Source organism: Lithobates pipiens, unplaced genomic scaffold, assembly GCF_037356315.1.
Source record: "Lithobates pipiens isolate NorthernLeopardFrog02 unplaced genomic scaffold, aLitPip1_a1.2 Scaffold_16, whole genome shotgun sequence".
NCBI lineage: Eukaryota > Metazoa > Chordata > Amphibia > Anura > Ranidae > Lithobates > Lithobates pipiens.
Window position 1 is genome coordinate 144,476,584 of NW_027507748.1, and position 17,803 is coordinate 144,494,386.

The 17,803-nt window shown below is 42.3% G+C and overlaps 2 protein-coding genes across 2 annotated transcripts in view; one reads left to right on the top strand and one right to left on the bottom strand.

Moving 5' to 3' along the window:
- SERPINF1 (serpin family F member 1) overlaps positions 1-8,966 on the top strand; it is a 90,623-nt gene extending 81,657 nt beyond the window's left edge. Inside the window, exons 7-8 of the mRNA XM_077480574.1 lie at positions 2,452-2,662; positions 7,732-8,966. Coding sequence (XP_077336700.1) covers positions 2,452-2,662; positions 7,732-7,994 — 474 coding nt within the window. The 3' untranslated portion in view covers positions 7,995-8,966. The remainder of the gene's footprint in view (positions 1-2,451; positions 2,663-7,731) is intronic.
- SMYD4 (SET and MYND domain containing 4) overlaps positions 7,628-17,803 on the bottom strand; it is a 91,689-nt gene continuing 81,513 nt past the window's right edge. Inside the window, exons 9-11 of the mRNA XM_077480571.1 lie at positions 10,790-10,906; positions 10,591-10,714; positions 7,628-10,514 (exon numbers count right to left, since the gene is read on the bottom strand). Of these exons, the coding sequence (XP_077336697.1) occupies positions 10,349-10,514; positions 10,591-10,714; positions 10,790-10,906 (407 nt within the window). The 3' untranslated portion in view covers positions 7,628-10,348. The remainder of the gene's footprint in view (positions 10,515-10,590; positions 10,715-10,789; positions 10,907-17,803) is intronic.

A 17,803-nucleotide genomic window follows, 5' to 3' on the forward strand; every position in this document is an offset into this window, starting at 1 on the left:
CCACTCTTACCCCATTTTGGACCCACCCAGTTTGCCATGGCATGCTACAAGACCCACATTACTACTTTTAGAGAAGGTAAACATCCCTTTACACTTTGTAGTTATAGGTAAGCCTAGAATAAGGCTTACCTATAGGTACTGTAAATATCTCCTAAAAATGCCCATTTAGGAGATATTTACAGTATACTGTGCCCCGTGCCGTTTCTTCAGTAGCAAGTGCTGTGACCAGTGGCTCCCACGCGGCTCTGGACAGTCACAGAGCTGGAGTCCATGGTCCCGGAAAGGAAGAGCAGTGAATATGGATGTGGCCTGAAGCAGGAACTACGCAGGATTAGTGTGCAGGTGTCACATAATGTGCTAGTATGAGATGCATTCTAGCACATCATATCTTTACTTTGCAGGGGAAGGAGAAGAAAAAAAAAAATTGATCAAGGGTTTACATCTTCTTTAAGCTACCCTCTCTCACCCCTCCCCCACCTCATCTCTTTAATTTAATGCGTTTTAATAATTTCTTTATATTAAAACAAAAATGGTTTGCTTTCTAATTTTATTTATTCCTAAAAAAAGGCCCAACGAAGTCCTCAGGACCAGGCCCATAATGCTATTAATCTGGCCCTGGTAGTAGGGATTATTCTGGGCTGGCCCGCAACTTTTTTGTTTGCAGTGTCCAATTCTCCTGTATGCATCAGTATAGCCCCATTTTCTAAATTACATGTCCCTAAATCAGGGGTCTCAAACTGGTGGCCCTCCAGCTGTCGTGGAACTACAAGTCCCATCATGCCTCTGCCTGAGGTAATCGTGCTTGTAACTGGCAGCCTTGCAATGCCTCATGGGACTTGTAGTTTTGCAACAGCTGGAGGGCCACCAGTTTGAGACCTGCCCTAAATGGATAAGAAAACAGGATTTTTATACTCACCAGAAAATCCATTGAGGGACACAGCTTGATGGTATTTAAATAAAGGAGGGTTATACTGCCTCCCACAAGAGAAATGAACAGAAGGCACATAAAATGCATGCATTGAATGACTGCCCCTTTAAGGCTATAACTGCTACCATGTCACATATTGCCAGGTGCAGTACGCGGTCCAAAGGCAAAGTTGATGGACTAAGTGTCCCTCAATGGACTCTGAGAAAATAACTTTATACAGAGTACAAAGATCCAATTTTCTTTATTGTCCGTTGCATGACATAGGTTGGTGTTCTTAAGCAATGGGGGGGGGTCATCTAAAAAGTAGTATTAACTTAAGGGAGGGCACACCTAAATACCATAGATCAGTTAAGGTGAACCTTGGCACCCCAGATGTTTTGGAACTACATTTCCCCATGATGCTCATGCACGCTGCAGTATAGTTGAGCATCATGGGAAATGTAGTTTCAAAATATCTGGAGTGCCAAGGTTCGCCATAAGTTAACAGCGCCAACCCCCCTTCTGGAGCTTCTACCAACTCCCGGCTGCGATCGGCGAGTCGGAGAACAGATCCACCAACCCCGGATGATCACTGTAGAGATTTCCGGTGGGCCAGATGGTCACCGGAGTCTCTATGATCGGAGGCTGGGGGCGATGTTATGACATGACGCCCGGCCTCTTGCATTCAAACGAATGGCAATTGTTTTATTAAAATTTTTTTAATTTCAGGCTTCCCAGCCTAGGAGGTGAGATGTAGGGTCTTGTTGACCCCATATCTCACTGTAAATAGGACCGATCATGCCATATTCCTATTACAAGGGATATTTACATTCCTAGTAATAGGAATAAAAAGTGATCACTTTTTTTAAGTGTCAAACAAAAAAATTTAAAAGTATAATAAAAAAAAATTTATATGCATATGCAAGTCCTGCACACATATGAAAATGTTGTTCAAACCACACATGTGAGGTGTCGCTGCAAACGTTAGAGCGAGAGCAATAATTCTAGCTCTAGACCTCCCACTCAAAATATGCAACCAGAAAATGTAAAAAAAAAAAAAAAAAAAAAGGCAAACGTTAAGGTGTTAATTACCGCAGTTTGGTGTCATTCCATGAGCGTGTGCCATTTTGAAGTGTGACATGTTAGGTATCTAGTATTTATTTACGCAACTTCATCTTTCACATTATGCAAAAAAAAAAAGGCAAATTTTACCTTTTTTTTTTTTTTTTTTTTTTTTAAAGCACAAAACTCCCCCCCCCCCAAAAAAAACACGTTTTAAAAATTGCTGCGCAAATACCGTGGGAGATAAAAAAGTTGCAATGGCCGCCATAGTTTTTTTTTTTTTTTTACAAAAACCCTAAACATATATAATGTTTGAGGGTTCTATGTAATTTTCTAGCAAAAAAAAAAAAAAAGATTATTTTTACATGTAGGAGAGGAATGCCTGAATTGGCCTGGTTGGCAAGTGGTTAATACAGTAGATTTCACTAAGTAAGACTGTTTGGAACTATGTGGAACTTTCATTTCTCTTCTCTTGTTCCCAGATTATGCAGCTGCCACTCAGTGGAGGAATCAGCATCATGTTCTTCCTGCCTCTTACCGTAACCCAGAATCTTACACTGATTGAAGAGGGCCTAACATCTGAGTTTGTCCATGATATAGACCGAGCATTACAGTCAGTCACCCTAAAGCTTAGTTTACCAAAACTAAAGCTGGAGTATGAGGCAGAACTTGGTAGTGCATTACAAGATATGAGTAAGTAATTTTTATTTTAGAGTGCCTTACAAAACAGTTTAACCACTTTCAGACCGGACCATTTTGCTGGTAAATGACCAGAGGTCTTTTTACAATTTGGCACTGCGCTGCTTTAACTGGTAATTGCGCGGTCATGCAATGTTGTACCCAAACAAAATTTGCGTCCTTTTCTTCCCACAAATAGAGCTTTCTTTTGATGGTATTTGATTGCCTCTGCGATTTTTATTTTTTGCGATATAAATGTAAAAAGACCGCAAATTTTGAAAAAAAAATGATATTTTCTACTTTTTGTTATTAGAAAAATCCAATAAACTCAATTTTAGTCATACATTTAGGCCAAAATGTATTCAGCCACATGTCTTTGGTAAAAAAAAAGTCAATAATTGTATATTTATTGGTTTGCGCAAAAGTTGTCACATCTACAAACTAAGGTACGTTTTCTGGAATTTACACAGCTTTTAGTTTACGACTGCCTATCTCATTTCTTGAGGTGCTAAAATGGCAGGGCAGTACAAAACCCCCCCAAATGACCCCATTTTGGAAAGTAGACCCCCTAAGGAAATTGATAAGAGGCATGTTGAGCCCATTGAATATTTTATTTTTTTGCCTCAAGCGATTGAATAATGACAAAAAAAAAATTTTTTTTTTTTTTTCCACAAAGTTGTCACTAAATGATATATTGCTCATGCATGCCATGGGCATATGTGAAATGACACCCCAAAATAAATTCTGCTGCTTCTCCTGAGTATGGGGATACCACATATGTGGGACTTTTTGGGAGCCTAGCCGCGTACGGGGCCCCGAAAACCAAGCACCGCCTTCAGGCTTTCTAAGGGCGTTACAGTTTTGAAGGCCATAAAATGCCAAGATGGCACAAACCCCCCCCAAATGACCCCATTTTGGAAAGTAGACACCCCTAAATTTAGGGGTACACTAGTGAGACTAGGTAATAAATGGCGGGTGCCCTGAAACTATAAAAAAATAACTAACCAACCAGTGTCACCTGTAACAGTTATATGGTGATCACTGGTGAAAGGGTTAACTAGGGGGCAATTAGGGGGCTTTATGCGGTAGTATATGGGGGTCCCTGGCGCTATAAAAAGCTGCAGCGAACCTAAATACCTACCTGCCTAACTAGCGTCACCTGTGATACTAATACAGCGATCAGAAAAACGATCGCTTATTAGGCTGGGTTCACACTGGAGCGATGCGGGAACGCCACGAATGCGCGGCGGGTTCCCGCATCGCATGCCTCCCGGCGGCAGTTCACACTGCCCTATGCGAACTGCTGGGAGTGTCAGTGAAATGTTACTGACACCCCCAGATCAGTTCGCATATCGCAGTGCGATCTGCAAACTCGGATCGCATGGTGTGAACACCCATGCGATCCGATTCTGCTGCGGGCCAAAAAAAGGGTCCCGTGCGAATTTGCGGCGGGTGCGGCGAATGGCTGAACTCGAATCGCACAGAGATCGGATGTGATTTGCACTGCAGTGCGGTGCGAATCACATCCGTTCTCATAAACCGCTGCAATGTGAACCCAGCCTTAGTGACACTGGCGACGGGGGGTGATCACGGGGTTAAACCTTTATTGGGGGGGTTAGGGGGGTACCTTAGAACTAAAGGGGGCTAACCCTAACTGCCCTAACAGTTATTAGTCACAAATGACACCCGCCGGGTGATCAGGGGGTTAAACCTTTATTAGGTAATAAATGGCGGGTGCCCTGAAACTATAAAAAAATAACTAACCAACCAGCGTCACCTGTAACAGTTATATGGTGATCACTGGTGAAAGGGTTAACTAGGGGGCAATCAGGGGGCTTTATGCGGTAGTATATGGGGGTCCCTGGCGCTATAAAAAGCTGCGGCGAACCTAAATACCTACCTGCCTAACTAGCGTCACCTGTGACACTAATACGGCGATCAGAAAAATTATCGCTTATTAGGCTGGGTTCACACTGGAGCGATGCGGAAACGCCGCGAATCCGCGGCGGGTTCCCGCATCGCATGCCTCCCGGCGGCAGTTCACACTGCCCTATGCGAACTGCTGGGAGTGTCAGTGAAATGTTACTGACACCCCCAGATCAGTTCGCATATCGCAGTGCGATCTGCAAACTCGGATCGCATGGTGTGAACACCCATGCGATCCGATTCTGCTGCGGGCCAAAAAAAGGGTCCCGTGCGAATTTGCGGCGGGTGTGGCGGGTGCGGCGAATGGCTGAACTCGAATCGCACAGAGATCGAATGTGATTTGCACTGCAGTGCGAATCACATTCGTTCTCATAAACCGCTGCAATGTGAACCCAGCCTTAGTGACACTGGCGACGGGGGGCGATCACGGGGTTAAACCTTTATTGGGGGGGTTAGGGGGGTACATTAGAACTAAAGGGGGCTAACTCTAACTGCCCTAACAGTTATTACAGTCACAAATGACACCAATGCAAAAAAAAAAAAAAAAAAAAAAAAAAAAAATGACATTGGTGTCACTGTGACTGGGGGGCAGGGGTAATTGGGGGGGTGATCGGGGGGGTAAAGGGGGGGTGTGAGTGTGCCTGGCATGTTCTACTGTGTGTGTAGAGTGTTGGTGCAACTTACTGATCTGCTCTCCTCCGTGTCGGAACGAAAAATACCGACACGGAGGAGAGAATACATCACTTCCTCTCCTGTGTTTACATTACAGGAGAGGAAGTGATGTCACCGGGGATTTCTATTCGTCGGGAGCGATCGCGAGGGGGTGGCCATGAATGAATGGCCGTCCCCTCGTCCGGGATCGCTCCCGAACGAATACCGACCGCCACAGGCACCGGGCGGGGGCCCAATCGGGCCCCCGACCCGCGGGAGGCAAGGGACGTACATGTATGTCCTTATGCCTGCCCGTGCCATTGTACCGACGTACATCGGCGTGCGGCGGTCGGCAACTGGTTAAACTATGTCACATGGTACCTGTTATACCTGGTGTTCAACTCCTCACAGCACTTGCTTAAATACAGAAGGGTCTCATTTCACAAGGTACAGTACTCAGACCTTGGGCAAGCAGATACCTGTCTAATACAGGTATTTGCCCTCACTTCTGGCAAAAGATCACTGCAGAGTCCACAGCAATCTACGCCATGTCTGGTCCCTCCCGCTGTCTTCTGGGAGAGACACAAGTCCTAGAAGACAGCAGGGACCACTCAAAATGCACATCGCTACTCACGCATGCGCAGTAGGGAACCAGGCTGTGAAGCAGCGAGGCTTCACTTCCAGATTCCCTTAATGAAGATACTGGAGCCTGCACCCGGGAGCTGAGGGACAGGTCGGCTTCGGGTGAGGACATGGCAAGTGTCCTTATTTTAAAAGTTTTTTTTTTTTTTTTTTTTTTCGGTGGCACTTTGCTTTAAAGTCATTGTAAACCCTTAGATTTACCCAGGGAAGCAAAGGGCCTCTGGTGGATAAAAAGCTACAACTTATGTAGAAGGATGGGTTTCATCTATGTATCGCCTGTCTTCCCTACATCTATTCAAAGTCCAGAATTTATAAAGCTTGTCAGAGTTAAGGGAAAAGAAAGCAGAGAGCTGAAGCTACACTCTGCTGAGCACAGGGAGGAGAGCTCTGAGATCAGGGAAGCCCCCCACCCTCCCCGCTTCAGACAGCACACAGGAACAGACATGAGGCTGTCAATGAGCTGGAGATCCCTCCCCTGTCAATTTGTTCCTCTTGGTGTCAGGAACACTTGTCAGAAGTGATTCATGCTGATAGAGGAATTAAGCAGCAAACAAATTACACTTGGTGCTCTTAATTGAGACAAGTACACACTATAGAGGCATATGCTTTGTTCACATTTTGTGTCTTAAGTTTACAACCACTTTAATATCATTGCATTGTCCATGTTAACACTAATCAAAAGATCTACTAGTTTCATTGATATGTGGTAACATAGGATCAAAAGATTAAGGCAAATGGTATAGCATACAGAATTGTTAAAATAGATAGTGATTCACTGTCCATGCAATAAGTGTGAAAATCGTAACCTCCTCTGAAACCTATAAAATATTTGAAATTGGTTCCTCCATCTACATGTCAAACTGAAATGTATCAGTAACGGCTGAATTCAGAACACACTTGAGGAATCTGGAGCAAGTAAAACTGATTATTATTATTATAGGGTGTTTTGAAATCTGTGCTGATTATATATTCTCTTGATGGTGTTTTACACATTATCTTGAACTGTAATCAAATTACAAATTCTTGGGCTCCATGTAAAAAAATTGGAGGCATGTGTCCGAATTATAAATAGATTCCCCATAGCCAATTTCTACACATGATGTACAAAACCTAATTGGATGCTAGATGCAATTCCTATTATAATGTGCAAATACTCCTACTGTGCTGTACCATAAAGATGCACAATATAGACAGAACTACCCTATATAGACACCATGTCACTTCTCTTGTTTTTGGACTACTAGTGTCCAGAACATTAGTTTGAACTCTGTCCCCCTCTAAGTCCTCCTGCGTTGAAATCTACTCCTCTCATTGTAACAAGAAGGCAGAACCAATTGAAACTCCAATTCAACAGACTTCTTGCCTGTGGCTACTAAATGTGAACAGAGTTCAGGGGACCGTTTTAAATGAACAAACAAAATATTTAATGACTTATGGTATAAATGGGTAAATTATACTTTGTCTGGACAAGACAAAGTGCAGTAAAGCTGGCCATACATCACACAATGTTTTTTGTTCAATTTCCTTTTGATTTACCTCTATGTGATGCAAGGGCTTGCCTGATTAATTTGTATGCAAAGTATAGGTTTGACCTCATACTATATGGTTTTGGTAAATCTAAAGGAAAAGTGTACAAGAAAATTGTAGAATGTATAGTCAGCCAGCCTGATGAGCAAAGTAAAGTTTGAGGAGCAAAATTCTGCATTGTGGCCTCTTTACAGTTTAGCTTAATCTGACCCAGAATGTGAAGTGCTACATAGAGAAATTTTATTAATGTTTATTCATTTTTATTTAAACAATACAAAACAGCAAAACATGTCACCATGTATCCATGTTTGGTCTAATGTCATTTTTATTTTGTTTAGAACTCCAGCCACTCTTCTCAGCTCCAGACTTCAGTAAAATTTCTTCAAAATCTGTGAAGCTCACACAGGCTGTTCACAAGGTTGCAATGGAACTAAGTGAAGATGGAAGAGAGGAAGCACCAAAAGTGGATCCCAAGCAGATCAATCACTTCCCTCTAGAGTTCCATTTGGATCACCCATTCATCTTTGTACTTCGTGCTGATGATAATGGTGCACTCCTGTTCATTGGAAAAGTAATGAATCCTAAAGGACTTTCTCGCTAATCTTGCTGCATTTTATGCAAAATGATATAAAATTGAATGAATTATGGATTCTATTGGCAGCCAAAAGGATAAACTGGTTGAGTACTCTTGCCCACTAATCAGAAACAACTAGAGATCCCCTGAATTGGGTTAGGCACATTGAGTTCAGCCTCAGATTCTCCCTCACTGCCCTGTACAAAACTAGTTTTAAATAGATTAGACATCTGGTTGGATATTGGATAGATAGATAGCATATTAAAACAGAAAACAGCAAGCATACATAGTTGATTTAAAAAAAAAAAAAAAAAAAAAAAAAACAGTGCAAGGAACAATGTGTGCAAAGAGCCCATAACATTCAGACTTTACTACAGCCAATATAAATGATTTCTGGTTGGCTGCTACAGATCAAGGCCCATTGCATAGTTGCCTTATTGAAAATGCCTGTTGGTTTAGGTTTAAGTAGTAATAACTATTAATTAAAGTCTAAACCAGTAACTCTTTACTCCAGAACATTCCTGTTCCAAGGATTCATAAAAACTTGCTGTTTTAGGCAACTTAATTTTTGGGCCTTTGTTATATGTCTGTAGGTCTCTTTATCAAATAGCCCCATCATATCTAGAATTGCGTTATATCTGCATCCTCTAAAAGAATATCTACTACTTGCCTTAATTGAGTCTGTATATATCTGCTAAGGAAATCACAAAGGCAGCTTTATTTCAATGAACATAAGGGAAAAAAATAAATAAAAATATAATTTGTTGGGTGCCATTCAAGAGATGTATAAGAAAAAAAATAATCCTCATCTTCCAATTGAGTGCTTGCCTTGTATCTTTGAGAAAAATATAGAATAACTTTGTATTCCATTTAGCTGAACTAGTTTTCTGTTATATCATTCTATTTCTTCAAAGTGGTGAGGTCCCAGCTGAGCTCTTCTCCTCTGCTATATGCCAGAACAATCCATTGCAATAAAGTACATTACTTATTGCTCAGGAATCAGGTCTCTTGCTTCATTCCATCAATGGAATAATAACCCAGTCTTGGAGCGGTGTAGTTTATTAAAATAATTAATGCACAGGGAATAGCACCTTCAGTAGATGGTATAACAAGTCTAATTAGTCAAGAATGTTCTCTTAACAGTTGTTTCACAAAGATACATTAACATCCTGTGTGTCCTGGGAGTTTCCAAGTGCTGACAGATGCAGCTATCCAACTACACATCTGTTATGAAATAATGGTTTTCATTTTAAAAGCTTGCTCAAGAAAATGGTGGCATTACCTTTGGCAGTGATGGCGAACCTGTGGCATGCATGCCGCAGCTCACACGCAAATCCCTCTCTGGGCAGGCCAGGAGTATCCTCCGCGGCCACTGCAGACTTTTTAATGTACTTTATGACCCGGCTCGTCACTGCACTGCTCAGTCTCTTTCCGACATAGGGGCTGTCTGTAGATCCGTCCGGCCGAGGCACAGTCCACTCTAGTGGAGCCCTGACTCCTGCTGTGGAGTGATCTCTCTGAGGGAGGGTGCAGTGTCAGGCAGCATGGGTTGCAGGCCTCATGGTGGTAGATAGAACTGGAAGGCAGCGAGTCAAGCCTAAGGAGCCAACTGTATGAGCCTGAGTGGCGGTGCAGCAGAGTAAGTTATACGCACGCAGTGTGGAGTCCTTTCCTCCCCAACCTTACTTTTTCTGGCCTGCCAATTTCATTCATTGGATTGAGGCTCAGCAACACAAGTTGGCGTTTCCTTATACTCCACCCTACACTGTGCTATACACTCCGCATATAACTGTACACCATGAGAAGTCTTTATATAAATGTTATTTTAAACGTATTTGTACCTGTAGAACTAGGCCAGAGAGGACAGTGTTTTTTTTTGATGGTTTTAATTTGAAATGAACATTGGTGTCCTTCACTAAGGTCTGTACTTTGCAAAAGATTCACCACAGCCTTGGTCCATGCCGATCCCTGCACTGACCGATGCATACCTTTTTCATAGAGCCGCTCCACAATGGGAAAAAAAAAAAAAAGCAGTTGGTTTTGTGTTGGTTTGGGCACTCGGTCCCAAAAAAGGTTCACCATCACTGACCTATAGCAACCAGTGAAGATAAATATATTTAAGACTGTGTATGGTCAACATAATATTTTTGAATTGCTAACAGAACAGGAGATTACCACGGTTTAGATTGGCGCGAGCATGGCTAAGTGTTTTTTCCAGAAGTGCCTGTTAAATGTTTGTTTTCAGAATAACCGATCTAAGTATTGGAAGTAGTAATTTTTTTTTATATGCCATATCCCCAACTTGTAGAATTGGTTCAGCCTTATTTAAAGCAGCATTACTTTAAAGATTTGACTACAGTCCAAGTCGGGCGTTTTAATCCCTAGCTGTGGCTTGGGCTCTCCAGTGAACCATCCATTCCAGGGAGCTCTAGCAGACAAGTCTTCATTTCATGCAGTTCTTGGACTAAGCAATGATCAGGTCCATAATGCAAGCAAAGTATATGCTGGGCTCTCGCAATAGTACTCATTGCATCTGCCACATTGCACCTAAAATGGAAACCATACATGGTAAATTCCAACATATAAAACAAATGCCAAATTATTGTATCCTCACAGTACTTACCCATTAAAAAGGATCTGGGCCAGCTTAAATAATTCATGTCCAACTTCTAAACTGGAGGCCCCATAACGCTGTGTCACAATCTGAACACTTTTTTTAAGATTTCTTGCTGCTGTGGCCCAGTCACCTACAAATCACAGTTCAAAGTAAGTTTTGAAGGGCACGAGTTGTCATATAGGTATTAAGAAATATAACAAAGTACCTCTTGATGCTTCACCCTGTGCCAATAGATCAAAAATCTCGCCGATCAACATATGATTTTTGGAAAGAAATTCAATGGCTTCAGATAAACAAGATGTTAAGAGTCCCACTGCCACATCTGTAGATGAAAACATAAGATGTACTGTTTTACAACAATAGGACACAAGCTTCTCCACACAATTGTCTGGTTGGCTCCAGTTAGGTAACCAACATAGTATTACTTATGCAGAACAATTCATCCTATGTAGACTGCCAAGCTTGTACACAAAATAATATCAGTACATATCAGGATGCTTCACCACATACATAGCATAGATAAAAGGTCTGATATGGAAATGATTGAATATGGCCTTGCCAGGTTAAAGTGTTTCTAAACCCCCAACAGTAAAATTAGTCTGTATATGCAGTAAAGCATGCTTGTTATACTCACTGTGGAACCTAAGGGGTTAATCCTTTGCATTGTGTATAAAGGGCGTTTGATCCTGTCTCTCTGATCCTCCTCTTTCACAGTCTCCAAAAAAATAACTTGATATTTACAGAGCCAGGGGACAGGCTGCACCTGCTCAGTTTAGCGTGTATTGCTAGAGAGTGGATGAAGGAAAATCCTCGGAGGTCTCTGTTATAAAATCAGGGTCCTTTATATTTCCCTACATAACTTCCTCAAGTAAAGGAGGTTCTGCCTCAGATTCCTGAGCAGGATTTTTAGTTGTAGAGAAATATTTTGCCAGACAGGCCTTCTTGGTGCGTAGCTGAGAGGTAGCTAGAATCACAAGAGGGTAGAGCGATGTCATAATAGGACATTGCTCTAGACAGGGATCTCCAAACTATGGCCCTCCAGCTGTTGCGGAACTACACATCCCATGAGGCATTGTAAAACGCTGACATTTACAGACATGATTAGGCATGATGGGAATTGTAGTTTCTGAATAACTGGAGGGCCATAGTTTGGAGAACCCTGCTCTAGGGCAAAGCAACAGATATTGTTCTGAGTGGTATATTGAGTTTCCTGTAGGCCATGTGCAGGACACATGTTATTTAGCCCTTTTGTCTCAGGTCTCTTGCACCTGCGATCTGCCATTGCCAAGTGAGGGATCCCCAGTTGGTACAAACAAAGGTGTGCAGTCTGCATATGGGAGCCCCTAAAACCTAGGTGCGGACTGTGTTCCTGTGTATTGGTAATACTTGGCAGAAGTAGTGCAGCAACATGCCGAGTGAAGCTTCAGCTAAAAAGATTGGTGGGAATACGTCAGCCAGGAAGTCTGAAGCACTTACTTCATCCTTCTTTGATGAAGTCCTGATATTAGGAGAAAAAAAAAAAAGTAATCAATTTTAAGTTGCTTGTGCTGAGAAACCTTTACACATTAATGTAAAACTCGCCTAATCATGGGCACTTTTTTCTTTCATCTGGAGGAGTGGTTTTCGCAGCCAAGCACACTCTCCTGCCTGCATGTTTAAGCTAAGGGCAGATAGATTCCTGGGAGTAAATGTTACATGAATCATCTGCCCATACTTAAAGAGGAAGTAAACCCTAATGGGTTTACTTCCTCTTTGTCTCCCTGTAAAGGTAAAGCATAATGGGCTACTAGGCATCACATAGTAGGCCATTATGTGTCACTTACCTGACAGAGGAGCCAGCGATGTCACTGCTGTCCCCTGTAGTGTGGAGAGCGGCCATCTTCTTCCGGGTATCGCTGATCCAGCCACTCACAGCGCCGGAGCAGCAATGCAACTCCCGCGCATGGGAGCCACCACTAACAGCATATCGCCATTAGCAGCGGCATGCTGCTAACTGCGATAGTGTGCCGAAGCTGTCGCTACCTTTTAGTAAATATCTCCTAAACCGTGTAGGTTTAGGAGATATTTCTTGGACCTACAGGTAAGCCTTAATCTAGGCTTAGCTGTAAGTCAAAGTGGTTTGTAAGGGTTTACAACCACTTAAAGGTGGCTGCAAGTAGAAATGCTAGGAGGGTGTTTCTCAACAGAATAAAACATGGAGACATGAATGGATGGGTAGCTTTGCTGTGAATATTAAAAAATTAATTAGCATTTTTAGTTTGTGCTTCTCAGATAGTTTTTTTCTGCTTTATGTGTACGCACTTCCTTATAGCTTATCAAAAGCCAAGAACTGGTGTCAACATACAAGGAAGCCATGTCATACCTTAACTGCAACGTGGGGCCTACTAGCAGTCCAGGCTTTGCCCGTCACAGTGGGCATACCCTTAAAGGTGTTTTTGGGTCACTGAACCATGGAAATTAGACCAGTACCCTGGACCCGTAAAGCACTCTGCAACCAACTTCACACCAAGGTGAGTGCCTAATGCACGATCCAGTGCCAGAAGCAAACATTACAGGCTGCCCACATAGTGGGGTCCAGGCATGGTCCCTGAGGTAACACGGGGCAATAAAGCAGTCAGATTTTGAAATGTGTCAGGAGAAAAAAAAAGGAAGAAAAGAAAGAAAAGAAAGAAAAGAAAGAAAGAAAGAAAAGAAAGAAAAAAAGAAAGAAAAGAAAGAAAAGAAAGAAAAGAAAGAAAAGAAAGAAAAGAAAGAAAAGAAAGAAAAGAAAGAAAAGAAAGAAAAGAAAGAAAAGAAAGAAAAGAAAGAAAAGAAAAAAAAAGAAAGAAAGAAAGAAAAGAAAGAAAAGAAAGAAAAGAAAGAAAAAGAAAGAAAAAGAAAGAAAAAGAAAGAAAAAGAAAGAAAAAGAAAGAAAAAGAAAGAAAAAGAAAGAAAAAGAAAAAGAAAAAGAAAAAGAAAAAGGGAAAGAAAAGAAAGAAAAAGAAAAGAAAGAAAAAGAAAAGACCCATCGCCTACGGAACACTAAAGTCCTGGGTTCTGGAAAAGTTTAGTTCAACAGTGGTTCTCAACCTCAGTCCTCAAGTACCCCCAACGGGGCAGGTTTTGGAAACTTCCCTTAGATAAAAGAGCTCTTACCAATACCATATCATTGAAATTTATTTAAAGCAGTTATGCAAATTAAAGGAAAACCTCAAACATGGCCTGTTGGGGTTACTTGAGGACTGAGGTTGAGAACCACTGCAAAAGCATAAAGTTGATCTGGGGTATCAGAAACATTTACCCTAAAAATGACTGTTTTAATAGAAAAGGAGGGCTGTTTAGCTTCTGTTGCAGCCCTGTTTTCTGGTCCCTGAAGATGGCGTTTAAAGAAATTACATGACTAATCAAAGGGTAGGAGGGTGGAGTGTTTAATGGTAGCCAAAATACCATTGCTGAAATCGTTTTCTTGGTGTACCAACAGTTTCAATGCTACAATCTGGAAGTCCATATTTTATCATGCATCGCGCTCTCACAAATTTATCAGGCCTAGTCTTGATAAATCAAATGTGTGTGGAATCCTAAAAAGGGATAACATGTACACCACTTAGCAATATCGATATACTTAGTCTTAAAATGATGGTAATTGGTTGACAAGGCTGAATGCCCCATATTAATGTACCTTGACCATCCCCAGAATTATGAATTATTTATGAATTTGACTCTGCAGTGATGGCTATTCAGTCAGAAATGTGAATTCTCCTTTCTGCAGGCTAAACTAGTTTATAATATGTTAATAAGCCTGATGGGCTGTTAGCCTGGGAGATGTCGGACTAATGGATGTTAACTGATGCAATTACTCAAGCCTGGAAACTAGAATGTTATCCTCACATTTATGATGCATTCTTGCATGTCTATTGAGGTCACAAAATCCCATGAAAGACAGGAGGTAATGACCATCTTGGTCATTTATCATGCAAAAAAACTTATTGGAACAAGCTGAAACACTTCATATCCAGAATGGGCCAGACTCACTTTTGGGAACCGTAGGAAGGTTTGAGTAGGAACCATAAAAGTGTTCAGTTGTTGGTACGGGCTAATTATCCCGAGACCAGAGCTGCTGGACAGCAACAAACAGATCCACCAGCTTTGTTGGGGGAAGGAGACAAGTTGAAAACATTAAGAAGGGAGGAGGCAGAGTGTGAAGCTCCAGTTTGTAGACCTTGGAAATGGCATGCTGAACCGAGGCTTGAGATTTTTTTGGGACCAGAAGGCCAACAGTCACCTCCTACTTTGAGAAGTGGGAGCACCGTTCGCAGTGAGAAATCCTTGGCACCAGTCGTGGCTTGCAGAACCATGTCTTTACAAAAATACGTTCTTTAGACTTGCCATTAGAAGAAGACTGAGGGAGGAGAGAAAACCTTCCTAATTGCAGATGTGGAAGATCTACTGGTAGAGGTGCAAGCCTTTTTCTTCTGGGGAAGGAGCATACACTTAATCACCGATTTCCTTGATCAATGGTACCCATCTGCAGAGAGGCCAAAGAGGTGTTTGATGTCAAAGGGTAGTAACTCTTCAAGGCATTTATGGCAAGGAAGCTCAGCTGACCTGCATTTAAACCAGATAATCCTGTACATGTGGATAGAACTACATTTTACATAGTAGGGCTTGCCAAGAAGAAAAATCTTGAGAGGACTTCCATCCTCTCTTTTATTGAATGAGATTGTCCTCTATAGAGGCCATGAGGATCTAGTTAAGACTAGTAATAGCAGGATCTACTATAGGAAGTGACCTCTTATGAAATTTTCCTTAATGGGCAAAATGTTTTGGCGGAATCTTCTTTGCGTGAAGCCAGTCCCCATACAAGAAAAGTTTGACCAGTGAGTGGACAGAGAAGGTCTTACCTGGTTTAGGGAATTTAAGGGACCCCATCTTGTGTGAGCAGACTCCGGCTGCTCCAAATCTGAGAAAGAGTACACCATTAAGAAGAGTAGCTAGTATCCTTCAGGTTGGATGAACTCTGTAGTAGGTAGTTCATCCTAATCTGATACCTCAGAAGGAGAGGGATCCTCCTCAGCTGCAAATTCCCCTTCAGTTACTGTGTGACTCAAAAGGCGAAAATCAAAGAATGATTCAGGAAAGGAGGTTGAAGGGGCAAAAGAGTGCCCCCGGCTATCAAGGGCCTTAAAAAGGTTATAAAAATTCAGCCCACAAAATATGCCATGGTGGCTGAAAAGTCTTCTCTAGATAGAAAAGAGGAAGCTGGTGTGGTTTATAGGCCCTTCAAATGGGGAGAAGAGGCAGCGAGTCAAAATGAAGACAACTATCACACGAAAAGGTATTGGGGCCTGGAATGGATGAACTACCTCTCCTTATTTCGTTGCAATTCTGATCTGGCAGGCCTGTAAACCTCTGTAGCAGTATAAGGGAAAGGGAAAATGGTTAGGGCCAAATATTGCAATAATAGCGGTTTGTAATTTGCCTTCAGGAGATAGCAGGCAGTATCTGGGGGCACAATTGCAGTAACCTCCTTGACTGAGGCAACACAGGCAAAAAAAGGGCTGGTCTTATGCAGGCACAGTAATGCTTGGTTTGCCCAGGTGCACTAGCACTACAAAAGATGCTCTAGTGATTAAATTTGGAGCAAGATAAAAAAAAAAAAAAAACGAACCAAGGTTATCCCAGCTTTAACCAGGTTCTCTGCAACCATCAGAAGAGTGGTTAGCGACTTCCCATGCACCCCAGCCAAAGGGATCTAAAGGGAAAGGGACACTTTCCGACCAACATATGTACAGGTGTAGCTCATAAAATTTTAATATCACGTAGTAAATTTCAGTAATTCAGTTCAAAAAGTAAAACATTTTATACAGATGCGTTACACACAGAGTGATATATTTCCAGCATTTCTTGCTTTAATTTTAATGATTTGGGCTTACAGCTACTGAAAACCCAAAATTCAGTATTTCCAAAAATTAGATTACATAAGACGATAAAAATAGGATTTTTGTACTCACTGTAAAATATTTTTCCCTGAAGTTCATTGATGGACACAGCTCCAGTAATCTTGACCGTAGGGTTATTACGCCACCTTCAGGAGAGGACTAGGCAGAACATGTAATACAAGTGAAAAAACAGAACGTTACAGTTCCGCCCAGGGGCAGTCCCTCTGGTAATAACCCCTCAGCCTGTTTCCTGCAGCTCAGCAAGTCAACAAGCAGTAGAACGTAAAATCAATAGGACGGGAGGGTACTGTGTCCGTCAATGAACTTCAGAGAAAACGATTTTACGGCAAGTACAAAAATCCCATTTTCGCTTTTGTTCATTGATGGACACAGCTCCAATAATCTCACCGTAGATACACACATACTCAAACAATGTCATAACGAGGGGTGGGAACAGCAATAAAAACTTCACCAACCAACGGTGCTCCCCAACAGGGTAGTCACCATAGTTAGCAAGGCTGAATAAAGACACCAGTCTATCCAGTTCAACCTGAGTGTGTGTCTACAACTGTCCCTATCCCTGTACATTGCACACTCACATCAGTCCGTACCCTGAAGGGGCCCACCATCCAAGGTTCATATATACTAGGACCAATTTTGGACAGAAGCCAATTAACCTACCTGCATGTCTTTGGAGTGTGGGAGGAAACCGGAGTACCCGGAGGAAACCCACACAGGCACAGGGAGAACACGCAAACTCCAGGCAGGTAGTGTCGTGGTTGGGATTCGAACCAGCGACCCTTTTTACTGCTAGGTGAGAGCGCCAACCACTACACCACTGTGCCGCCCATAACTAACAGATTCTGAACTTGTGGTCAACAAATGCAACAGTGCATTAATACTCAAAATTAACAGTTTCTTTAAACAGAAGAAAGTGCAGAATTGCAACATTACACGGCCACCTGCAAAACTTTGCGGCCAAAGCATGCATCCGAACATGCGCTTACATCCACTTTGTAGAATTTGGTAAAGGTGTGAACGGACGACCAAGTCGCCGCCTTACACAGTTGAGAGGCTGACGCTTGATGTCGGAAAGCCCAAGAAGTTCCAATTGCCCTGGTGGAATGGGCCGCGACAGGAAGGGGGCACCTGCCCCTTCAAGGCATAGGCCTGTAACACAATCTGTCTGATCCGCCTGGAAATGGTGGCCGACGAGACCGCCATACCTTTTTTTCGGACCAGCTACCGAAACAAACAGTCCGACTTCCGAAAGGGAGCCGTGAAAGACAAAATATACCCTT